Raw genomic sequence first — 26,049 nt, forward strand, 5'->3', positions numbered from 1 at the left:
TTTGATCCTTGGTCCAGGAAGATTCCACATGCCTATGGCAACTAAGCCTGTGTGCCACAACTACTGAGCCCACATACTGCAACTAAATAAAGCCCCTGCCCAACAAGGAAGACCCAACACAGCCAAAAACAATACCTTAAAAAAAAAAGTCTATATCCAAAGTCTCATCTGAGCCAAATATAGGTGAGACGTGATGTACAATTCATCCTGAGGAAAAATTCCTCTCCATCTTTGGACCCGTGAAACCAGGTTAAGTTATTTTCTTCAAAAATACAATGGTGGGACAGAGGTACGATACATACTTCCATCATAAGACATAAATCATAAGGAAAAAAGAGTGACTGGTCCCAAGCAAGTCCAAAAGCTAGAGAAACAAATTCCATTAAATCTTAGGGCTAATGTCTTTGGTTCACTGCTCTGCCCTCCAGGCACTATAGATCACATTGTAGGTGGGAATCAAAACTCTCACTATAATGAGGAAGACAAACCAAGAACTTTCCTTTTACATTCTGCACACCAGTACTGAGACAGGCTGGGACCCAGGACACTTTGCTGCAGTGCCTGCATCTGGACAAACGGCCCATCCAGAATACAGAGGAACTATAAGGGACTAAAAATAACTGCCTGGCATAGGCAATAGGGGCAAATTATGAACAAGATACACAAAGACCCAAACCCAACTGCTACTTCTGAGGTACTGTGAGCAAAAGCAGGCTCCTATGTGTGTTCCCTGCAAACAGCCCTAAAAGGAATGGGCAGACCACGCAAGCCACCCCTCCCCTGGACCTGCCCTACCCTCACACCATTTAATACACCAGCTCACCACCTGCCCTGTAGCAAGAAAGGGTACCTGTTACTTGTTTTCACTTTCTCCTGCTACAGCACCAGGCCCAGTAAAGCATTGCCTGAATTTATCTGGCCTCTTACCAATTTCTATTGGCTAGAATCCAAGAACTTGGTCAGTAACAGAATGTACAGCTCAATGAAACCATGTTATTTTTCCTGCACTTATACCTTCTATATTTCCAGCACCCAGATCCGTTTGCCACAGAGTATGCGTTTTATAAACATCTGCTGGGTCAATAAATAAATGAGTAACCCCTTTAGCTTGAATGTTCTCTGAACCAAGTTGTATAATTACAGGGTTGTTGTTTAGTTGGTACATCGTGTCCGACTTTTGCGACCCCATGGACTGTAGCTCTCCAGGCACCTTTGTCCATGGGATTTCACAGGCAAGAATACGGGAGGGGGTTGCCATTTCCTTTTCTGACCTTCCTCACGTAGGGAGCGGTGCTTCATCAGTTTCGTCACAGTACTCAACAGAATCACTTCCCTTAGAGCTTTTGATTCAAGTATTTCTCACCTTTGTGCAAGTGTGCAAGTAAAACCTTACCCCATCTTTGGCTCATCCCACTGTGGAAGGGGGGAACTATGCTTCTCCGCTGGCTTTGCCCCTGATCAAAAGTGTTTCCCATTTCCTCTACACCAGTCATTACAAGAGCTGTATAATCCCGCCGTTTTACCCACTTTCAGACCTGTGCGCTTCTGAACGGTTCTCTAAACTCTACAACACCCTCTCCAGTCCGCATTCCTAGAATACTGCTCGGTTCTCCTTCAATTGTTGCTAGGTTTGTCTTGGGATCCTTCCCTGTTGGATTTCTTTGAGACGGTCGCGCTTCTTAGCTTCTCTTCATCTTAAATCAAAGGGCCTTCATGTCCGCGAACATCTCTGCCCAGCCTGCAGAGATCCAGGTACCCTTGTTTCTGAGAAGCTAAGCGTTTGTGCAGCGCCCCTGGCAAATGTTCAAAGTCATGGCCCAGTGGGTCAGGTGGGATGAAAATAGGGTGAAATAAGTCCTTTTCGATAGCTTCTCACCGTTTTACACCTTCCCGCGAAAGGAAGAAAAACGAAGCCCTCACCGATCAAACGGAACTATGTGGAAAAACAGCTGCTACTGGTAAAGAGCCGCGAACCCGGCGCGGAAATATTGCGTCATCGAAGGCTCGCGAGAAGTCAGGATCCGGGTCTTTGGAACGGTCGCTTGTGAACCTCGTCGGCAGCCTTCCTTTCAGCTTCCAGAATTCTTGCCTGCGGCGGGGGGTGGTCGCCAGGTTTTAAAACAGCTGTCCTGTGATTTGCCTCCAGCAGTGAAGACAGAAGTCATCCATCAGGTCAGTGCTGGGTTCTGGGCGTGTTTCAGGGCCAGGGAGAGCGCCTTAGGGTGTTGTTGTTGTTCCAGATTGCGTAGGGGTAGGCGTTGGGGTGGAGCGAGTGGTTATGCCGGCTGGTGCCTTTTGTGTTTGTGGACCAACCCGGGGATTCGTGTTGAGTGTTTTCTCTGGTAGGGGAGCACGGGTTACCGTGTTGGATCTGTAACCTAGCTGGACGCCACCAGGCCTTCCTGGCACAGGCCTTCCCTCATATCCTGTGCTTCAGCTCCTCTCTGAAGTACCTAGATAATAGTACTTGATGTACATTTCATGAGTTGTTTTGCAGAAGTTTAAAAAAAAAAAAAAACTCCCCCTCTCTAACAAAGAAGAAGATATTAATAAACTATTTAGTGAGGTAGGGCACAGAACCCCACGCCTCCTGGAACCCAAGACTGATAATGTTAACCCCTGTGAAACCATCCTGCTGCCTCACCATCAGCCAATTAAAGAATTGTGCACAAGCTGATCTTAGACCCTGCAAACCCCCTCCCTCCCTCACCTGGCTTTTTAAAGTGCTTTGCCAGATCCCTTGGCATTTTAGGGCAAGAGCCGTCTTGTCTCATTGCAAGGCCTTGAAATAAACATTTCACTGTTCCAGACAACTCCGTTTCAGTTTGTTTGGCTTTGCTGTGTCTTGAACATGATTAACAGCATGACAAATTGGGAGGTCTTTGCTGGAGAGTAACATTTGGGATGTCTGTTGTTGGGGATTGGAACTTGTGTCTGCATTAGGGACAGCGTTTGGGGAGCTTATTGCATGTTTAATTTTAGATGTGAAGTTTCTGGTCTTGAATCCATGTTTACTGTATATTCCTATTGAAAATACTTGGTTTTCAGGTTCATCCTAAAATCAGGGCTTCCCTGGTGTTGAGCAGTAAAGAATCTGCCTGCCAATACAGGAGACCGAGGTTTGATCCCTGGGTAGGGAAAATCCCTTGGAGAAGGGAATGGCAACCCACTCCAGTATTCTTGGGCTTCCCTTGTGGGTCAGCTGGTAAACAATCCGCCTGCAATGCGGGAGACCTGGGTTTGATCCCTGGGTTGGGAAGATCCCCTGGAGAAGGGAAAGGCTACCCACTCCAGTATTCTGGCCTAGAGAATTCCATGGACTGTATAGTCCATGGGGCCGCAAAGAGTCAGACACAAGTGAACAACTTTCACTTTCCAGTATTCTTGTTTGGGAAATCCCATGGACAGAGGAGCCTGGCAGGCTACAGTCCATGGGCTCACAAGAATTGGACACGACTGAGCGACTAACACACTTTAAATACTCCTCCAGAAAGCAACTCTTATTAAAATTTAGTATATTTCATTTTTAGCATTGGGATCAGGTGTGTAGGTATTGGTATGATTTTATACATTTTAATCTAACATCCTATCTTAACATTTGAAAGTTTTATTTCTTTTCTTTTAAAAAAACTATCGCAGTTATGTTCCGTCAAGTGGGTATTTTAATTTGGGAAGAAGCGATACAGATGTAGGTACTACACTTTTAGGAACGCGTAAATGGATTTCTTTTAACTCAAGTTTTTTTGTTTCTTTGACCAGCTGTGATGTTTTTCTCTATGTGTTTTGGACATGTTTTATTACGTTTGTTTGTAATACAAACAGGTTATACTTTTGTTGTAACTGTAAATAGTGTCATTTTTTCCCCATACTACCCCACTCCCTCAATTTTGTGTCTTCTAATTTTATGTAATGCACAAGAGCAAAAATTAAAAAGATATACTTATTTTGTCACCTCATTCCACTCAGATATTACTAATTGATTCCTTCAAATTGATTCCTTTATGTTTTCTAGTTGAGCATCTTTGTTATCTGCAAATAGAGCTGGCCAGGTGGCAAGTTTATGGACTGGAGTAAGAAGAACCTGCTTCTCCCTCTAACTTGGGTAGGTTAATCTCTGAGTCAGGCTTCATCAGTTGTGAAAAAAGCTGTCATGATTCCCACTTCATAGCTGTTAGAAATATGGAATGAGCAAAAGTTCTTTGAGTACAAAGCAGAGTGCCTGATAGTCTGAATAAATGGTACCTGCACTTTATCAAGTTATTACTCTCTCTCAAAGGTGTCCCACACACTTTATTGAGATGTAGTTGGCATATACATATGTAATTCTGTAAGTTTAAAGGTGTACAGTTGTGTTTATTTAATACACTTACAAATTGCAAAATGATCACCACCGTAAGTTAGCCAACATCTGCATCATGTGACGTAATTACCATTTCTTTTTAGAGGTGAGAACTCTGAAGATCTACTTTTGTTTTATTAACTTTCAAGTGTACGTGCTTAGTTGCTCAGTTGTGTCCGACTCTTTGTGACCCCATGGACTGTAGCCCTCCAGGCTCTGCTTTCCATGAGGATTCTTCAGGCCAGAATACTGGAATGGGTTGCCATGCCCTCCTCCAGGCGATCGTCGCAACCCAGGGATTGAACCCAGGTCTAATATGGTATTTAACTGTAATCACCATGCTGTACATTACAGTCCCCTTAAAAGCTTTTAATTTTATTTTCATTGATAATTTCTTTCTTTTTAAAGTTTTCTTTATGTTGTGAGATTTCTCAATATTTTATATTTTGGGAATAAACCATACCTGTTCATAATGATTTGTTCTTTTAACATGGGAGTAAATTCTGTTTGCTTATAGTCTACCTAATATTTTTGCACCTAGAAATAAAAAAATGTTTTGGATTTGCTTCAAAATAATCCAGTGGTGGTGGGGGAGTGAATGGCAGTGTAGATAAAACAAATTAAGTTTGAGTTGATAATTATTGAAGTCACACAATGGATATGTGGAGTTTGATTATGCTGTTCTTTTTTTTTTTTTTTTTTTAATCTACACCTGCACTGGGTCTTCATTGCTGCACACGGGCTTTCTCTAGTGTGGCAAGTGGAATTTACTTTCTGGTTGTGCACGGGGCTTCTCACTGAGGTGGCTTCTCTTGTCGCAGAGCACGGACTCTAGGCACACGGGCTCAGTAGTTGTATGTGCCTGGGCTTAGTTGCCCCAAGGCGTGTGGGATCTTTCTGGACCATGGATCGAACCTGTGTTCCCTGCGTTGGCAGGCAGGTTCTTAAGCACTGAACCACCAGGGGGGGGTCCCTGAGTACACTGTTCTCTATGAGGGTTTTTGTACATGAGGTTTAAATGACTGTTCTTTCTTTTGCTTGAAATTGTAAAAAAAAAAGATTGTGAAAATGTAAAAGTGAAACTGATCTGTACTTTTCTTTAAAAGCTTTTTTCAAGTATACACCCCAAATTAAAGGCTAGAATGTTACAGAAATAAAATAAAAACCAAATTAAAAAGAATAGAATATTACAGGGACTTCCTTGGTAGTCCAGTGGTTAAGACACTGCCCTTCCACTACAGAGGCATGGGTTCAATTCCTGGTCATCCCTGGTTAGGGAACTAAGATCTCACATGCCAAACAGCATGGCTAAAAAAAAAAAGAATAGAGTATTCCACTACCCTAGAAGCCTCCACCTGCTAATCTCCCTCCTCTTCTGAGGCAATTACTTTCCTAAAAATATATTAAATTTGCCTGACTTAAGTTTCTGTAAGTGGAATCATATATTACATGTTCTCTTGTGTCTGGCTTCTTATGTTCAATATTTTGTTGTGAAATTCATCTAAGTTACTGCATGTAGCAAAATATTATTTCTTTTCATTGCTATTAGTATCCCACTGTATGAAAGTAAAAGAAATTGTTAGTCCCTCAGATGAGTCTGCCTCTTGGCGACCCCGTGCGCTGTAGCACCCTCCAGGCTCCTCTGTCCATGGAATTCTCCAGGCAAGAGTTCTGGAGTGGGTAGCCATCCCCTTCTCCAGAGAATCGTCCCAACTCAGATTGAACCCAGGTCTCCTGCATTGCAGGCAGATTCTTTACCATCTCATTTCTTTTTATTGCTCAGTCATGTCTGATTCTTGCAACCCCATGGACTGTAACCATCAGGCTTCTCTGTCCATGGAATTCTCCTGCCACTCCAGGCAAGAAACTGGACTGGATTGCCATTTCCTACTCCACTATGTTATATATATGTACACATTCTGTTATATTCTTTTCCAGTGCTGTTTGTTGTAAGACACTGAATATATAGTTCCCTGTGCTATACAGTAGGACCTTGTTGTTTATAGGGCCAACATTTTCGTACTTCATTTTTCCTGAACTGGGTCTGTGTGAGATCTTAGCTATGGACAAGACCATGAACTGGTTTTTATTTCCCATCTTCTCTTCTGCTTTCACTCTTTTCCAGCTTTGTCAAAAAAGGCATTCCTTTCACCCATTTCATGTTTCTGTGGGACCCAGCCCCATGATAGAAAAGCCTTTCAAGGAGTTAAAGAGACTTGAACTATTGGGACATTCTGTTAGAATGAGTACTCATGGCTAGAAAGAGCTGTGGCCACAGGTTCAGTCATTGAATTTGCTCTTGAATCCACAGGTTCTAGTCTACAGGAACATTTTCAGTGATAGAAGAAGGAGGCTCCAGGCTTGGGAGAGCATGGATTCTGGCAGCAGCCTGACCTGAGATCCCTGACCATAACCTCCAGGCAGGCCTGGAAAGAGAAGACAGAACACAGCCTGGAGTTACACGCCCTTTCTTAAGAAGTGGAGAAGATGAGCAAGGTCCAGGTGAGGTTTGTGTTATCTGTTTTAATCCTTTGTTTCCCAGGGGACTTGTGGAAGCTTCTAAAAAGCAGTCTGGTGAAATGAGAACAGTATGAAGTGAAAAGTGAAAATGATGGTCACTAAGCTGTGTCAGACTCTTTGGGACTCCCATGGAGTGTAGCCCACCAGGCTCCTCTGTCTGTGGAGTTCTCCAGGCCAGAATACTGGAGTGGTTAACCATTCCCTTCTCTAGAGGATCTTTCCGACCTGGAGACAGAACCCTGGTCTCCTCCATTGCACACATTCTTTACCTTCTGAGCCACCAGGAAAGCCCTGAGAAGAGTATATGTTAATACAAAGTAGGATCTGCTGGACAGTAAGTTTAGGCTAAAATCTTAAAATAGAGGCAAATTCTTCCCTTATAACTTCTTAACCCCAGTTTCCAAAAAATAAAGTCAAAGCCAATTATTCTTGGGTGATCTTTGTGTTTTTACTTACACAAATGATACATAGCTCCGTTCGCGTGCACGAGGTTTAAGCATACACAAGTCTTTGCACCAAAAGAGAATATCCTCTTTTACTTTTTTCTCACCAAAGGCCCAACCTGAAGGGTAACTTGTTAATAATTTGGGTTTCCTATCAAATTCATGTTTGGTAAAATATATCTATATTTAGATTAATTTATGTATATCTTAATATATGTATTTGTATGCGCATACATATGTAAACGTATAGATATGTAGCTGAATATATTATTAAGAGTTTTTCGTATGTCTGGGATGAGACTATATACTATATAGACTATATACTATAGACTATATACTATTTGGGGGCTTGATTCTTTTCATTTAAGAGAATGCCTTGAAAATCATTGATACCAGTATATTTAAGTCCATCTCATTGATGTTAATGTTTGCATAATATTTCATAGCATGGAGGTTTAGGATACCTTGTCTGCCTCTAATAGACATCTAAATTAATAACAAATTTTTCACTCATACAAACAAAGACATTCTTACTGCACAGTGTCTTTTATTTCTATGCAAATATTATTTTAGTTCTTTTCTAGGCTGGGAAGGACTAATTTGTAGAATTCCACAGGGCTATGGTTTGAATGTTTGTGTGCCTCTACAATTCATTGTTGAAATCTTAACCAATCAAAGATGATGGTATTAGGAGGTGGGACCATTTGGAGGTGTGTAGATCAGTCATGAGGGTGAGGTCTTCACAAATAGGATGAGTGTCCTTTTAAGAGAGAATGCACAGGGATCCCTCCCCCTTCCCTGCGAAGGTTCCCGCTATGAACCAGGGAGTGGGCCCTCACTAAAAGGTGGCCGTGATGGCCCTTGATCCCAGACTTCCCAGCCCCCTCAAATGTGAGAAATAAATTTGTTTTTATAAGCTACCCAGTCTGTGGTATTTTATTATAGCAACCCAAGTGGACTAAGACACAGTCACAGGCTTTTCCCTGGTGGCTCAGTGGTAAAGAACCCACCTGCCAATGCAGGGGACACAGGTTCATTCCCTGGGCCAGGAAGGTCCCACATTGCCACAGAGCTAAGCCCAAGCACCACAGCTACTGAGCCTGTGCTCTGGAGCACGGGAGGCGCAACTGCTAAAGCCCACTGGCCTAGAGCTTGTGCTCTGCAACAGGAGAAGCCGTGACAGTGAGAGGCCCACACACCACAGCTAGGGAGTGGCCCCCACAACTAGAGAAAAGCCCATGCAGCAACAAAGACACAGCACAAAAAAAATAAATACAGATTTTTTTTAAAAAGACACATGGTCTGTCCTATGTGAAATAGCCACAGCCACTGTGCACATAATTTTTTATCATGGGGAAGATAAACAGAACGTGTTCCTGGGACTTCTGTGGTGGTCTAGTGGTTAGGATTCCGGGCTTTCTCTGCTGTGATCTGGGTTCAGTCCCTGATCAGGAAACTGAGATCCCATGAGCTATGTTGTACGGCCAAAAAATAAAATAAAAATGAGATCTCTTCTGATTTATAAAAAAATAAAAGAACATGTTCTTATTCTTTTTTCCACATCATATATTCCATCGCGAATTGCATTGGAATTTGTCATTACAGGGCTCTGTGTCATTCGAGGATGTGGCTGTGGGCTTCAGCGGGGAGGAGTGGCAGCTACTGGGCCCATCTCAGAAGGCCCTGTACTGGGACGTCATGTTGGAGAACTACTGCAACTTAGTGTCAGTAGGTAAGGGCAACGTGTGCTCAGGCCACCCAGGATGGCTGTTCTCCTGCTCTCTGTCCATCTCTAGCTCAACCCAGGCCTGCTTCACCTACACCCTTCTCAAATGACTAACCTCCCTGTCTACAAATTTACCCCGGCCCCAGCTAATGCCCATTCTAGCTTTAGATCAGAACATCTCCACTATGAGAGCTTATCATAGGGATGGTGACGGGTGTGCCTCTCTGCTGGTTTCCCTGGTAACCAATGAGCCAACCTGACATCAGTTTCCCCTGTAACTGGTAACGCACCCCCCACCCCAGCAAAGACTGCCGTCATGTCCCACCTGCCATGTACCGCACACAGTGGGGTGTTGCTCCAGGACCTTGTGTCAGACAAGTAAGCTCCTCCCTCCGTTAAACCATTGATGTCTCTGTCGCCAACTCTGGGCTCTTTTTCTTTGGTTTGAAGTTGGGTGAGTCCAGGGCTTGGCTTGGAGGACTGCAAGGTGCATCCCAGCAGACAGCATTATAGTCAGTTGCCTTTTCTTTCTCATTCAGTGAAATCTGTAGGGTTCCTGGAATGTTGTATTTTATGGTTGGGACTAAAGCACTGTAGGTCCTAGAATGCATGTTTTCCCTTTCCAAGTTAAAGGTTTTTACTTTACCAAAGTACAAGGGATGTGGTCCCCAAAATCGAACTTTATACAGTTCTCGTAGATCACCCTGGCTCAAATGCTCAGCACCAGCCATCCCATGATTTCCCATTTACAGGATATCAGGCTCCCAAACCAGATTCACTCTTTCAGTTGGAACAAGGAGGACCCCCATGGACGGTCAAGGGAGCAGCCCTGAGTCCAACCTGCCCAGGTGAGTGAGCTCAAACCAAGAAGGTGGGAAGAAATGACACGAAAATTCAGTTAGTCAGTGACAGGTTGACATTTCTGAAGTGTTATCTAGAGAACTTCCCTGACACCGTTGGTGACCCAATAACCTAACACTTTTCTGCATGTTGTTATTAGGGCTGTTCTTTGCCTGCTATTAAAGGATGATGTCTTCTTTTTTTACAGTTTTCGGGATCTTACTGTGGTTTGTCTCATCCTAGACCTTGCAGTCTTAAGCTGGTTCCATGCTTCCCAGCATGCTCCCTCATGCCTTCTCCTTTCCTTTGTCTGCAAGGGCTCACTTTCTGTCCTCCACCTTACTCACTATGAGGTCCCTCTCACCACCCATACAGATCGTTTTGCACTTAGTGCTGCTCCCTGCCTCTGCAGTATCAGCTCCCCTTTTGACAGAGCTGTTCTCCCTCCCTGACAACCCATGTCACCTTCATTCATCTGAAAACCACACACACCTTGTCTCCCAGGGTACCTCTGTCTACTGATTGACCCTCTGCTTCCCCAGCTTTCAGGTTAGGGGTTTTGTTAATCTTCTATTAAAAGTTTGACTCAGTCTCAGGGCCTCAGCTTTCTGTTCTCTGCTGGAGGGCCCCAGGTTGACTCCTGCTAACGTCTGACCTGCACTCTAACCCTCTGTGTGTTGTCAGCCACCAGGGCCACTGGCCTGTGTTGCTCTATCCTGTGCGTGAGACCAGAATCCTCTTTTCTCCCAGATCCTGTCTTCACCCTCAGAGTGTGTGTTCACACATATGGAATATTTAAGCTCTCTGACAGATATCCCTGGATTGACAACTCTCTGTCTATAGTCTAATCTGCCCTCTGATTCCGCATTTTGCCTGCATCCAAAGTAATTGTCCTGCGAAATCCTTTTTCCTTCAGTTTCATGAATGAGATCATTTTTCCTCCTGGTGAATTCTTTTCCTCCCCATGCATTTTGTTTAGGTTCTACCATATTGCTCTGCCTTTCAGTTACCTTGAGTCTTTCCTATTTGCTCTATTATTTCTGAAGGTCTCTGTGGTGGTCCAGTAGTTAAGACTCCATGCTTCCTCTGCAGGGGTCACAGGTTTGATCCCTGGTCAGGGAACTAAGGTCCCATATGGCACAGGACACGGCCAAAAAAAATTTGAAAGACCTTCTGTATGGATTCCAGGTGCCTTCTTTTGGGCTTCCCTGGTGGCTCAGATGGTAAAGAATCTGCCTACAATGCAGGAGACCTGGGTTCAAGCCCTGGGTCAGGAAGATCCCCTGGAGAAGGAAATGGCTACCCATTCCAGTATTCTTGCCTGGAGAATTCCATGGATAGAGGAGCCTGGCAGGCTACAGTCCATAGGATCACAAAAAGTTGGACATGACTGAGTGACTAACACTAACTAACTGCCTTTCCTATTGAATTTTGTTTTATAATACTGTCATTTTTTTCACAGAGCATAGCATACACTTCCATAGTAGACATTTCTCTTAGACTGGGATCTTATGAGAGCTAACTCAAACCATGGCATTTTTGTACTCTGTTCCCCCCCGCTAGAATTATGGATGTTTTCATTGTTCTTTGTCCTAGAAGAAATGTGGGAGATTGATCCCATGCAATGGCACCCAGAAAACCAAAACAGGATTAAAACTTTGGAAAGATGTCCACAAAGTTATGCAAATAATTTTGACTTATGCAAAAGCCTTGTTCCTTTAACAGAAAAACACAATAAGTTTGGCTCACACTGTAAAAGTTTGAAGTCACAGTTAGGTTTTGTTGCTGAGAATAGAAGATAGGCAGGAAAGGACTGATGGGTTCAGTGGGTATGGGAAATCATCCGTCTGCCTCCAGGATAATAAAACTCTTAGTGGAATCAAATACCATGGTTGTGTGAAACCCAGTAGCACTGAATCACCGCTCAGTGGCCGTCAGAAAACTTGTTCAGGAAAGAAGCCACATGCATGCAGTGAATGTGGAAGGCACAGCTCAGTAGACATCAGAGAACTGAAAGGGGAGAGAAGCCCCACAGATGCAACGCGTGTGGAAAAGCATTCATCAAGATTCAGCTCACTGAACATCAGAGAACTCATATGGGAGGGAAGCCCCATGAACCTAATGAATGGGAAAGCCTTTTCCAGAAGGTTGCAGCTCATGGGCCTCCAGAGAAGTCACACAGGAGAGAAGCCCTACAGGATGCGGTGAGTGTGGAAAAGCCTTCAGCCAGAGGTTACCGGCTCAAGAGACATCAGCGTTCTCACACCAGAGAGAAACTGTATAGCTGCGGTGTGTGGGGGAAGGCCTTTTCCCAAAGGCTTACCTCATTGCCCATCAGAGATGCCACACAGGAGAGAAGCCTTATGAGTGCCTCAAATGCAGAAGAAACTTCTTTTTTAAGTCTGACCTGACCAAGCATCAGAGAATTCACAGGGAAGAGAAACTGTGTGAATGCAGTGACTGCAAAAAGGCCTTCTGAAGCAAGGCAAAGCTCATTCAGCACCAGCGGACTCACACCAGAGAGACTGTGTGGCTGCAGTGAATGTGGTGAAGCCTTGGCCCACATGTTCTCATCAAACATAAGAAGACTCACTGGGGAGAGAAAGCTGTAGAATCCCCAGAGCTGGAGATACCCTCCTCCGGGCATCATAGCTCTTTATGCCTGAGTGAACTCATACAAGAGCAAAGCCCTGTTAACACAGTGCCTGCGGAGATGGTGTCTTTGGGAACCCAGTCCTTACCAAGCAGTGAGCTGCTAATGGGCAGAAACAGAGTGATTGTGGCCCAGTCTTTTCTAAGAAGTCAGGCCTCAGTAGATAATCAGGGGTTTACCCAGGGAATAAGCCTCAGAAATGCAGTGAATGTGATCACCCCTTCAGTAATAAATTATGTCTTGTATGTTACAGATACTGCATAGAAAGAAAAATCCTTGGGGGATTTTTCCTCCAGAGATGGGGGAGCCTTGAGCCAGAATCTTCCCCACATTCATGTGTCAGTGCTCACTTAGGGCAGAAATGCTGGATTTCCCTGGAGGTCCAGTGGTTAAGACTCTAAGCTTCCAATGCCAAGGGGCACAGGTTCAATCCCTGGTTGAGGAACTAAAATCTCACAGGCTGTTGTGGGGTGCAGCCAAAAATATATATATAAAGAGTTGATTTCGGGACAGAAATGCCGTGGATGCAGTGATTGTGTAGAACACTTCCATGAGAAGTTAGACTTAGTAAATATCAGTGAGATCATATGGAGCAGAAATGTAGCTCTTGTGGGGAACCTTTTTCCCAGAAGTGATATCCTAGTGAGTTTCAAAGAGTTCCCATGGGACTGAAACCTTAGGAAAGAGTGTGATGGTCTTCAGTGATCAATTATACCTTCTCACTTGTCAGAGAAGCATAGAAAGACAACTCTAGAGGCACTGAAAGTGGAAAAAACACATTTATAAAGTGTGGAAGAACTCATAGAAAAGAGAAATCCCCTGAAAGCCATTTAAAAAAAAAAAAAGAAATTGTATCCCCAAATTAAGTCCTGTATCACAGTTTTACCTTGGGAAATGGGGAGAGACTTCTCTAAGTAAAGGAAATCTTCAGTCGCTCAGTCCGACTCTTTGCAACCCCGTGAATCGCAGCACGCCAGGCCTCCCTGTCCATCACCAACTCCCGGAGTTCACTCAGACTCACGTCCATTAAACGTCAGGAATTGCAGTATGGAGTGAAAACCTCAGAATATAATGAATGTAAAAGTACAGCTGTATTAGTTTCTTGTGGCTGGTGTAACCAATTTTCACAAAGTTAGTGTTTCAGAATAACACCGTGTATTAGTCCAGAGATCTGAAATCCAAAAAATGCATCTCTCTGGGCTTAAAAACAAGGTGTTGGCAAGGTCACATTTCTTTATGGAGGTTCTAGAGCAGACTCGGTTTCTTTGTTTTCCCAGCTTCTAGCAGCTGCCCAAATTCCATGACTTTTGGCCCCTTTCCTTCCTTAAGGCCAGTGATGACTGGTCAACTCTTCATCTCTCACTTTTCTGCCTCTTCCTTCCACGCTTAAGGACCCTTGTGATTACATTGGGCCCACCCAGAAAATTCAAAATAATCTATCTTAAAATCAGCTAATTAGCAACTTTAACTTCATCGCTAACTTGTGTCCCCTTTGCCTTAGAATATAGCATATTCACAAGTCCTGGATATAAGGATGTAGACATCTTTGGGAGGCCACTATGCTGCCTACCAAAGGTCCCCTTTGGCACCCAGTGGTTCATGTCCATCCCACATGTAAAATGGATTCACCCTATCCCACCATCTCCAAGTGTCTCAGCCTGTTATAGGACCAACTCAGAGTCCAAAATCTCACCTAAAATGGATCCACTCGGGAGTGCCAAATCTCACCTTCTAAAGCTAATATTGGTGAGCCTCTGGATATAATCTGCCCTGGGGCACCATGTGAACCTTAAAACTCTAGAAACAATTTATTTGGCCTTAAAATGACTTAATGCCATCTTCTGCCTTAATTCCCCTTCACCATACAATGTAACAGGTTTCCATATTCTGGGATTTGGGACATGAACATCTTTGGGATTTGCCATGATATTGCCTACCACAAAAGCATTAGATTTCAGAGTTGCACTTCAGTAAATTCCTGCCTACCCCTTAAATGAATTTGAAACAGCATGTTCTCAGTGAAGTAGTTATCTAAAGTAATTATGATCTAAATACAGTTCAGTTCAGTTGCTCAGTCGTGTCCGACTCTTTGCAACCCCATGAATTGCAGCACGCCAGGCCTCCCTGTCCATCACCAACTCCTGGAGTTCACTCAGACTCACGTCCATTGAGTCGGTGATGCCATCCAGCCATCTCATCCTCTGTCGTCCCCTTCTCCTGCCCCCAGTCCCTCCCAGCATCAGAGTCTTTTCCAATGGGTCAACTCTTCGCATGAGGTGGCCAAAGTACCGGTGTTTCAGCTTTAGCATCATTCCTTCCAAAGAACACCCAAGACCGATCTCCTTTAGAATGGACTGGTTGGATCTCCTTGCACTCCAAGGGACTCTCAAGAGTCTTCTCCAACACCACAGTTCAAAAGCATCAATTCTTCAGCACTCAGCTTTCTTCACAGTCCAACTCTCACATCCATACATGACTACTGGAAAAACCATAGCCTTGACTAGACGGACCGTTCTTGGCAAAGTAATGTCTCTGCTTTTGAATATGCTATCTAGGTTGGTCATAACTTTCCTTCCAAGGAGTAAGCATCTTTTAATTTCATGGCTGCAGTCACCATCTGCAGTGATTTTGGAGCCCAGAAAAATAAAGTCTGACACTGTTTCCACTGTTGCCCCATCTATTTCCCATGAAGTGATGGGACCAGATGCCATGATCTTCATTTTCTGAATGTTGAGCTTTAAGCCAACTTTTTCACTCTGCTCTTTCACTTTCATCAGGAGGCTTTTTAGTTCCTCTTCACTTTTCTGCCATAAGGGTGGTGTCATCTGCATATCTGAGGTGATTGATATTTCTCCCGGGAATCTTGATTCCAGCTTGTGCTTCTTCCAGCCCAGCATTTCTCATGATGTACTCTGCATATAAGTTAAATAAGCAGGCTGACAACATACAGCCTTGACGTACTCCTTTTCCTATTTGGAACCAGTCTGTTGTTCCATGTCCAGTTCTAACTGTTGCTTCCTGACCTGCACATTAACATTTTTTTTCTTTAATCAGAGAATCTTGTACTAATTCTTAGATGTGAACACCGTGGAATGCTCTTGAAACATAAGAATCAAATTGTCAGCACTGAAAAAGAACTCTCTCCTAATGGAACATGAGATTTTTACTGCTGGAAATACTACCAAACATACCTTTGTATCTATTCTGAAATTGAATAGATTAACATATCCACATATAAAATTCCATGGGCAGAGGATCCTGGCGGGCTATAGTCCACAGGGTCACAAAGGTAGGACATGACTCAGCAGGCATGGATCAACCAGTAATGTTATTTTCACAGTCAGACATCCAATCAGAACCTATGCATGTAAGCCAAGAAACAGGAAAATAGGACCCATAAACATGAAGGAAAGTCTATAGAAAGAGACCCAGAAAATTAAAAAATGAAAAAATATTTCTTAAAGAAAATAAAAACAATAAAAAATACAGAAAACAATCTGAAAAGAGGGGAAAAGTAGTAAAAGAGACCCAGAAATGACATGGGTGATAGAATTAGTAGAAAATGATGTTAAAATAGTTATTATAAATATTATATATGGTCAAGGCTGTGTCAAGTGGATTATGGAAATTATAATTTTCTGTGGAATTCTCTCCACATGAAGAAAGGGACAGATTGCTCCCCTGGTGGCTCACAGGGTAAAGATCTACCTGCAACGTGGGAGACCTGGGTTCAATCCCTGTGTCAGGAAGATCCCCTGGAGAAGGGAATGGCTACCCTCTCTAGTATTCTTGCCTGGTGAATCTCATGGGCAGAGGAGCCCAGTAGTCTATAGCCCATGGGGTTGCAAAGAGTCGGACACAGCTGAGCAACTGACACACACATGGCCAATTGCACAGTGTCTCTTTAAAATTTTTATTTATTTTTGGCTGAGCTGGGCCTTTGTTGCTGTGTGTGGGCTTTCTCTAGTTGTGGTGTCCAGGCTTCTCGTTGCAGTGACTTCTCTTTTTGCAGAGCATGGGCTCTAGTGCACATGGGATCAGTAGTTGCCCATCACGAGCTCTAGAGCTCAGGCTCAGTAGTTGTGGCACACAGGTTTAGTTGTTCTGTGACATGTGGGATCCTCCCAGATCAGGGATTGAACCCGAGTCCCCCGCATTGGCAGGCAGATTCTCCACTACTGAGCCACAAGGGAAGCCTTGAACAAAGCTTATCTAACACCTTGCTCCATAAGGTACATCAGTGCCTTCTTGCACTTGAAGACATTAGATGGTACTTGAACACTGTGCTTGGGACCATTTTAATCAGCAGAATTACCAAGAAAAAGTATAAAAGTATAAATTACCAAGAAAAGGGTCATGAAAAACATGACACTAAGTAGACCATGAAAAGGGTGCTTGTTTGCAATAGGAGAACTGAAATAGGACAGCATCATTTTGTTCAGACTCAGCCAGGATCATACACATCGAGCAACTCAAATTATTTATTGCTCAAATTATTCTATGCAGATGTCTGCAGATGTTCATGCAAGTGCTGTGATTATTGATTTTGGGTTAAAAAGAAATTTTAGCAGTCAGGTGAATTCACAGTAAATCCATGAATAATGAGAACTGACTGAACTTTATTTTTTAATTTTTCTGCTGGTTTATGTACATCCAAATGGTCATTTAAATAATATCCCTTCTACATATTTTAGATATCCTGTTTCTCAATACAGTAAACCTTTATATTAAACATATTACTATCTTGTACTGATAATTTCTGCATGTGTAGTTATTTCATATCTGATTCTGTTATTTGTTCTGTCTGTTGAAATGTGTCCAAAAGCTCCTTGAGGGCATATTTTTGCTGTGTTTATATGTTAGCACTTAGTTCTTCTTCACCTCTTAAATAATTGTCTGAAATGTTTTATAGAGACATTTTATATCCCTGTTTTAGGGATATTTTACCTGTAAAATATAGTGAATATGCTTTTCAGAAACTTCTGATTTACTAGACTAGTTGATAATTAAGTGTTCAATTGCAAAATCAGTATAAGGGCATTTTACTTCTTTTCATAGTAACTAATGAAAACTGTTACCCAGAGAGAGATAGCCTTGGTAACTTATGGTGAAAACAGCCAGAACATATACCTGTAGGTCTTTTGCTTATTAGTAATGACCATCACCGGCTTCCTAGGTGGTGCAGTGGGAAAGAATCCACCTGCCAACACAGGAGGCCCAAGAGACATGAGTTCAATTCCTAGGTTGGGAAGATCCCCTGGAGGAGGAAATGGCAACCCACTCCAGTATTTTTGCCTAGAAAAATTCCATGCACAGAGGATCCGCCAGGCTATAGTCCATGGGATCACAAAGAGTTGGATACAGTTGAGCACACACACACACACACTCATAATGATCACCACACATTGGAAGAAGAATCTGTGATAATTAATAGGGACTAGTGTCATTTGAGGATATTTCTATGGACTTCACCTGGGAGGGGGGCTTCCCTTTTGGCTCAGATGGTAAAGCGTCTGCCTACAATGCGGGAGACCTAGGTTCGATCCCTGGGTCGGGAATATCCCCTGGAGAAGGAAATGGCAACCCACTCCAGTATTCTTGCCTGGAAAATTCCATGGACAGAGGAGCCTGGTAGGCTATAGTCCATGGGGTCATAAAGAGTTGGACACCACTGAGCAACTTCACTTCTACTTCTTTACCTGAGAGGAGTGGTAGCCACTAGGTTCTGCTTAGAAGAGCCAACATCAGGATGTCTTACTGGAGAATTCTAATAACCTGTGACACTAGTTAACTGTGTCATTCAGAACACAGCCAATAGCCTTTCCTTTTTTAGTTGCCCTAACGTCCAAAGAGACTCAAGATACTGGATTTGAGTTTATAGACAATCGATTTTCAGTCCTTCTGTTCCCATCAGAACTTAATGTGCTTTCATCTTCATTAGCTCTTTAATGTGCCAAGATGAGAGTGTGTCCGTTCCTTTTGTGCTCTTCCTAGACATCCCCCACCAAGTCGAATTGTAAGCATCCAAGTCTTTGTCATTTCCCATGAACAGGCTATCAAGCTCCCAAACCAGTTCTGATCCTTAACTTCGAGCCCAGAGAAGAGCCATGGAAAGTAGAAGTGCACCATCAGTACTTTTCAGGTAAGTAAGCAGATGAGAAGCCGCAAGATGGGAGACCTTGAAAGTAGTTGGACGTGAAAGGTTGACCCTTCCGAGTGTGTTTAGCAAGGCTAAAGCTCTGAAGGTTATTGTTGTTGTTTAGTCACTAAGTTGTGTCTGACTCTTTGCAACCCCATGAACTGCAGCATGCTAGTCTTTCCTGTCCTTCAGTGTCTCCCAGGGTGAAAATAAACTCATGTCTGTTGAGTCTGTGGAACTATCTCATTCTCTGTTGCCCCCCTGTCCTGCCCTCAGTCTTTCCCAGCATCAGGGTCTTCTCCAGTGAGTCAGTTCTTTGCATCAGGTAGCCAGAGTATTGGAGCTTCAGCTTCTGCATCAGTCCTTCCAGTGAATATTCAGGTTTAATTTCCTTTAGGATGGATTGATCTCCCTGCTGTCCAAGGGACTGTGAAGGTCTTTACAAACACCTAAATCATTGACAAGGCTCTCTTGCATGCTGTTTCCAGGAAAATGTGCCTCTTTTTCTCTCAGATTGACTCACTGTTCAGGAATTAGTTTCCTTACAGCATCCAGACTTCCTCCTTCTTCCTCTTTGGCAGCGTCACTTCCTTTCTCCACATTCTCTTTAGCTTCTTGCACAACTGAGTGACTAACACTTACCTGATCAAATAATGCCACAATTCTTCCAGTTAATACAGCAACACCCGTGCTGGTGGCTTTCTGTGGGCTGTGTGAGAATGTATCAGAGCAAACCAGAAGGTGGGGATATTGACCACTGGTGGTCTATAAATGTGATATTAGAGTTTTGGGAAGGTTCACTGTCTATTGCCTGCAGAATTAATTAGACAAGAAAGAATCAGTAAGAAAGGGTGACGACACTTTAAAAGCTGAGGATCCTTTATTCTAAACTGCTTCCCCCAGATGTTTGTTCAAGACTTAACTTGGTGTCTTTCCTTTGTTGTCATTGTTTGTGCCTGATGAATGGACCTTCTCCATTCATCTCTGGGCATCTCCTAAAGTCTTCAGAGTTGCAAAGCATGAAGCTTCATTTTTGCCTGTTTCTGTCATTTGTTAACCAGTGTAAATTCATTAAATTTCATGGCCTTAACGATACTATTTATTTGCTGATGACCCCCAAATTTCTGTCTACTGACCAAACCTTCCCTCATCCTCATATAGTCACCTGATGCTTCTTTTCTGCACTCAGAGATCTGAAACCTACCTCATATTCACATCACTTTTTGTTCCTCTTTTCGCTCACACCACAAATTTAATCTATCAGCAAGTTTGGTCTATTTCCTTATATCCCAAGGGCTCCACTCTTTTCTGTTACTGTTGTTTTCACTCACACATCAATGTCCAGTATTTTTTGCCAAAATTGTTATAGTCTTCTTGAAAATACTCTTGACTTCTTTAATCTTGCTTCTCTCTGTTCTCCACACAATAATCAAGTGATTTTTTCTCAAAAATTTTGCTGTTTTTATTTATTTATAAAAAGGAAGTAAGGAAAGTCAGTGTTTGTAGCTACTTACCACCCCACCCCCACAATGATCATGAGCATAAGCTTCAGAAACATCTGGCTTTTTAAAGACATACTGTTTTGACAGTTACCTGGATTGGAAAAACGAGGAATGACAAGATAAACCATCATGTAGAATAACCTTCTGAGTGGGAGGGTAGAGTGCAAAATCTAAAGTGTAATCTAAGAACAATGCTATATGACATAGCAGATCATTACCAATTTTCGTAACCATAGTCCAAAGCCTAAAAATAGTGTTATGTCACAATATTTAAGACCTTGTAATTCACATACACAAAGGATGACATTTTTGAAGTGAAAGCTAAGACATCTCTCTCCTAGTATTACCTTGAATGGCATCCTGTTACTGTTATTAATAATATAATATCTGAATCCTTCCAGAGTCCTACACATGAGCATTTCCTGACTACTCCCTACTTTCTTACTTCTTTATGTAAAAATGAAGTATAATGAAGTTAATTTTTGTAATCAACCCACAGTATAACCAGCATTTAGATCGGAAATACTAGAGTACTGTGCAAGATGCCATTGTGGGAATCTAAAACAAATTAGTCATTCTGCATTCAGGCCATTATGAGTAATCCTCCTATATAACTTAATAAAAGTGTCTTCTTTTATTTTCTGTTTTTTCCTTTTGAAAATATTTATTCCTAAATAGTTTAGACTTCATGTGAAATCCCAAGATTATGCACAGATTTCATGTACATTGTTTTTGCAGATTCCCTTAAGTGGTAGTATTTTACCACATTCGCTTTATCATAATCTGTCATTTTACACACACACACACACACACACACAAGTACATATCGCTTTCCTGAACTCTTGACCTCTAATAATGACCCTTTATAAATACATAATTGTGTATTTCCTGGAAACAGGTAATTTAAAAAACATAAACAGAATAGTTATCAAAATCAGAATATTACTACTTATACAGAACTATTACCCAATCTAGAGTTTCCTCAAATTTTACTAATTATTTCACTCTTATTTTTATAATAATAATTTAAAAAACAACCTTTTTCTGGACCTTTACTTGCTATGTTGTTCATTCTGCTATGAGTACTCTGGCTTTCATCTAGCTGTCAGGGTTTGCTAATTATAACTCAACTTCTTTAGGCAAGAAACTATATGGATGCAGTCAAAATGCAGTGGATACTTGTCAACCACTCACAACCATGCCTTGGAGAATTCACACAGGAAATAATTCCCATGGATGCCATGATTGTAAGAGAACCTTTCCCGGTGAGTTAAAGCTGGTTACTCATCAGGACACTCACACAGGAGAAAACCCATATGGATGCAGTCGATGTCAGAAAGCCTTCATTACAAAGTCAGCACTTGCCTATCATCAGAAGACCCGACACAGAGAAGGAAAGTCCCACAGATGCAGCAAATGTGGGAAGGCTTTTCCTTGGAAGTCAAAGCTCAGCTTACATCAGAGGACTCACTCAGGAGAAAGACCCTTCAGATGTGGAGTTTGTGATAAAGCCTTCATGGTGAAAGCACATCTCACTGTACATCAGAGAACTCACACGGGAGAGAAGCCATACAAATGCTCTGATTGTGAGAAAGCCTTCTCAAAAAAGGCTCAGCTCCTGATTCATCAGCGAATCCACACAGGAGAGAGACCGTATGGATGCAGTGAGTGTCAGCAAGCCTTCATCCAAAAGTCAGATCTCAGCGATCATAAGAAAAGTCATCACGCAGCAGAGAAATCCCACGAATGCAGTGAATGTGGGAAGATTCTGTCCTCTAAGTCAACTCTCATTGTACATCAGAGAACCCATACTGGCGAGAAGCCCTTCAAATGCAGTGCATGTGATAGAGCCTTCACGTCAAAGGCCCATCTCGTTATCCATGAGAGAGTTCATACAGGAGAGAGACCATATGAATGCTCAAACTGTGAGAAGGCCTTCTCCACTAAGGCATATCTCATGATCCATCAGCGAATTCACACAGGAGAGAGACCTTATGGATGCAGTGAATGTCCACAGGCTTTCATCCAGAAGTCAGGTCTCACTAACCATCTAAAAAATTGTCATGCTAAAGTGAAATTGTGTGAATGCCCCGAATGCGGGAAGGTTCTGTCGTGTAAGTCAACACTCATTATACATCAGAGAACCCACACAGGTGAAAAACCATTCAAATGCAGTGTGTGTGATAAGGCTTTCACAGCCAAGTCCTATCTCACTGTACATCAGCGAATTCATACAGGAGAGAAACCATATGAATGCCCCCATTGTAAGAAAGCGTTTACTACTCTGTCAGCTCTTATCAGTCACCGGAGAACTCACACAGGAGAGAGGCCCTATGGATGCAACGAATGTCAGAAAGCCTTCTTTCGGAAATCAGTGCTTGCTAATCATCAGCGAACTCAGCATAGAGGAAAATACTGTGCACAGTGACTCTGAGAACGTGACAGAGCTCTTTCTATTAACCTTATCTACTCACAGAACTCAAACAGGATGGAAATGCCGTAAGTGTTCTCATTATACAGACTGTTCTGGAACTCCTTAATAGGAAAGAAACCTTGTACATGGAATGAAAGTTTTACATCTTCCATCTGAAGACATTCACCTTGTTATACCTTAGGGATCTTGCCATAAAAAGAAACATTATAAAGTCAGCGAGAATGGCCTTGTCTGGTGGTGCAGTGGTATAAACAATCTGCCTGCCAACGCAGGAGATGCAGGTTTGATCCCTGGATCAGGAGGATCCCCTGGAGTAGTAAAAGGCAACCCACTCCAGTATTCTGGCCTAGTGAATTCTGTGGGCAGAGGAGCCTGGCAGGCTACAGTCCATGGGGTCACATAGAGTCAGACATGACTGAGCATGCAATGTAGTATAAAGGCAACGATTGTCAAAAGACTTTATTTGAAAGTCACAGGCTATGCATTTAAGAGGCAGCCCATGTGGGTGCAGGGAAAGTGGGAAATTTTTCTTTTTCAAGTCATGTTGGTTATACATTAGGGTATTCATTCAGGAGAGGGACCCTGCAGTTGCAGTGAATACAAGCAAGCTAAGAAAAGTCACATCTCATTGTACATAAAAATGGAAGTTTCAGGAATGTTTTGATAATGACAGTATCCCCTAGAAAAGTCAAAACTCTTTGATCATCTTGTATAGGAGAGAGATGCTATGGATGTGGTGAATGTGGTAGTCTTCCCACATCAACCTGATGTAAGATCTTCCATACGTCAACAAACTCAGAGAGGAGGAGAGCCTTACTAATGTAGTAAACGTAGTACCTCCTTAATGTATATGATCTCCTTGGACTGCAAGGAGATCAAACCAGTCAGTCCTAAGGGAAACCAACACATAATATTTCATCAGAAGGACTTATACTGAAGCCGAAGCTCCAGTTCTTTGGCCAACTGATTCAAAGAATGACTCATAAGAAAAGACCCTGATGCTGGGACAGATTGAGGGCAGGAGGACAAGGGGGTGACAATGGAGAAAAGGTTGGATGGCATCACTGACTCAATGGACATGAGTTTGAGCAAGCTCTGGGAGATAGTGGGAGACAGGGAAGCCTGGCATGCTGCAGTCCATGGGGTCACAAAGAGTCAAACACGACTTAGCAAGTGAACAATGACCCAGGAATTCCACTCTTGGATATATACCCAATAAAGGTGAAAACAGATAATTAAATACTTACATAAGAATATTCATAGCAGCACACTGTTCACAAAAACCAGAGGGTGGAAACAACCCAGATGCCCATCAGTGGCTAAATGGGTAAACAAAATACATGTATATATGTAATAGAGTATTAATCACTCATACAAGTGAACTATCGATACATATTATAAAATGAATAAGCCTTAGAAATAGTCAAGTGAACTATCGATACATATTATAAAATGAATAAGCCTTAGAAACAGTACACTGAGTGAAAGAAACCAGACCCAAAATACCACGCATTGGGACTTTCCTGGTGGTCCGCTAGTTAAGACTGCACTTCCAATGCAGGAAGCATGAGTTTGGTCCCTGGATGGGGAACTAAGATCCCACATGCCACCCAACTGAAAAAAAAAAAAGATCACATACTATGTTTCTATAAAATGTGGAGAATGCATAAATCTATAGAGACATAAGAGCTTCCCTGGTGGCTCAGTGGTAAAGAATCACTTGCCAATTCAGAGACGATCCCCTGAAATGGCAACCCACTCCAGTATTCTTACCTGGAAAATCCCATGGACAGATGAGCCTGGCAGCCTACAGTCCAGGGTGTCTCAAAAGAGACATGACTGAGTGACTAAACAACAACATAGAGGCATAAAGGAAATTGGTGGTTACCAGGACCTGGGGGGAATGGGGAATAGAGACTGAGTGATTAATGGCTACAGATTTTTCTTTTAGAATGATGAAAATGCTTTGGAATTAGATATAGGTGGTGATTGCATAACATTCTCAGTGTAGTAAATGCTCAATGAATAGTTTGAAATGGTTAACTATATTTTGTGCATTTTTACATCAATAAAAAATTTGAGAAGAATAACATTGCAAGAACCTGGAAAATCTCATGGACAGATGAGCCTGGCAGCCTACAGTCCTGCTCTTGGGCATCTGGGTTGTTTCCACCCTCTGGTTTTTATTTGCACTCAAAATGCAAATAAAAATCATTTGTTGTTGTCCAGTAGGTAAGTCATGTCTGACTCTTTGCAACCCTATGGTCACACCAGGCTTCCCTGTCCTTCACTATCTCCCAGAGTTTGCTCAAATTCATGTCCATTGAGTCAGTGATGATACTTACAGAAAAAAAAAAAAAAAGAAACCAAAAACCCTGCACAGCAAAACCAGTGTAAATATACAACCTTTAACTTAATAGATATTAGCTACCAAAACTTTATAGCTAACATCATATTTAATGATGAAATTTTGAAGATATTCTCTAGTTATTCACCAGTGAGGTACACAAATCTGCTGTCTCTATTACTGCTCAACACTGCTGGAGGTCTTAACCACCATAGCATGACAGTAATAACAACTAATGGGTTTAAAAATTGGAAACAAAATTGTCATTATTTGCAGATGATTTGATTGCCTTTGTGGAGAGATTAGAACCCATAGACAACCATGTAGAAGAAGAGAGTCCACTGCATAACACAGGGAACTATATTCAATATTCAGTGATAAATCATATTGGGAAAGAGTATAAAAAAGAATGGGTATAACTGAGTTATTTTGCTGTACAGCAGAAATTAACATGGTAAATAAACTATTGGGAGAGAAGTGAGGACAGAAAATAAAAGGTAATATATGAACATTGGTCTAATCATTTTAGTCTAGGGAGCAAGCTAGATATCATCTAAGCTGACATAAAAAAAATAGAAGACAAGTACATGTCAATGAAAAATTCGTCAATCTAAGGAAAATTTTATTCGAGCTCAGTTGAGAATTATAACCCAGAAACAGCCTCTCAGAAAGTTCCAAAACCTGTTCTACCTGTTGTAAGTCAAAACACACATATATATTTTCTGAGACAGATGGCTGTACGTTAAATGACCTACTGTTGACAGTTTACACAACCCAGATCTAAGCATCATTGTGGTCCCTTACAAGGTCAAGAAGGAGTGTTAAGGAGTTGTCTTGATTCTGGGAGGATGTTGCTCTTAATGGTTGAGCCAGTATTTCTCTTGATGGGGGAGTTTTGGTCGATGCCTAATGTAGGTACACAAGGCACAGTGGGGGATGAGGGAAGGCCACTGGACAGGAAAAATTTTTTATGTTTAAATTTTTCTGAGAATTCCCTGGTGGTCCAGTGGTGAGGACTCCGTGCTCTCACTGTCAAGGGCTGGAGTTTGATCCCTGCTTGGGGAACTAAAATCCCATCAGGCTCATGGCACAGCCAAAAAATAATA

The 26,049-nt window shown here is 42.3% G+C and overlaps 4 protein-coding genes across 7 annotated transcripts in view; 2 read left to right on the plus strand and 2 right to left on the minus strand.

Moving 5' to 3' along the window:
- The window catches only part of LOC120871956 (zinc finger protein 432-like), a 57,174-nt gene extending 55,243 nt beyond the window's left edge, over positions 1–1,931 (minus strand). Inside the window, exon 1 of the mRNA XM_040252028.1 lies at positions 1,877–1,931. The gene's annotated coding sequence lies outside the window, so the exon portion shown is untranslated. The remainder of the gene's footprint in view (positions 1–1,876) is intronic.
- The window catches only part of ZNF613 (zinc finger protein 613), a 39,264-nt gene extending 37,300 nt beyond the window's left edge, over positions 1–1,964 (minus strand). The window contains exon 1 of the mRNA XM_040252036.1: positions 1,877–1,964. The gene's annotated coding sequence lies outside the window, so the exon portion shown is untranslated. The remainder of the gene's footprint in view (positions 1–1,876) is intronic.
- Positions 1,965–2,008: 44 nt separating this feature from the next.
- LOC120871982 (zinc finger protein 182-like) lies at positions 2,009–26,049 on the plus strand. 4 transcript variants are annotated; one of them, XM_040252084.1, is made up of 7 exons: positions 2,032–2,172; positions 4,013–4,102; positions 6,651–6,841; positions 8,908–9,034; positions 9,781–9,876; positions 18,574–18,663; positions 21,302–26,049. In XM_040252084.1, exons 3-7 carry the CDS (start codon positions 6,827–6,829, stop codon positions 22,588–22,590), a joined length of 1,617 nt encoding a protein of 538 aa, XP_040108018.1. In that variant the 5' UTR covers positions 2,032–2,172; positions 4,013–4,102; positions 6,651–6,826; the 3' UTR covers positions 22,591–26,049. The 4 variants fall into 4 exon arrangements, with proteins under 4 accessions (XP_040108019.1, XP_040108021.1, XP_040108018.1 ...); XM_040252085.1 differs by lacking the exon at positions 4,013–4,102 and having other exon boundaries at positions 2,009–2,172; XM_040252086.1 differs by lacking the exon at positions 9,781–9,876.
- ZNF577 (zinc finger protein 577) lies at positions 11,003–13,441 on the plus strand. Its single transcript, XM_040253736.1, is given in 9 exon segments — positions 11,003–11,056; positions 11,645–11,852; positions 11,855–11,993; positions 11,995–12,067; positions 12,069–12,104; positions 12,106–12,178; positions 12,181–12,385; positions 12,387–12,433; positions 12,436–13,441. Coding segments are annotated over 9 exon segments (1,185 nt in total). The 3' UTR covers positions 12,786–13,441.

This window comes from Oryx dammah, unplaced genomic scaffold (assembly GCF_014754425.2).
Source record: "Oryx dammah isolate SB20612 unplaced genomic scaffold, SCBI_Odam_1.1 HiC_scaffold_13, whole genome shotgun sequence".
Taxonomy (NCBI): domain Eukaryota; kingdom Metazoa; phylum Chordata; class Mammalia; order Artiodactyla; family Bovidae; genus Oryx; species Oryx dammah.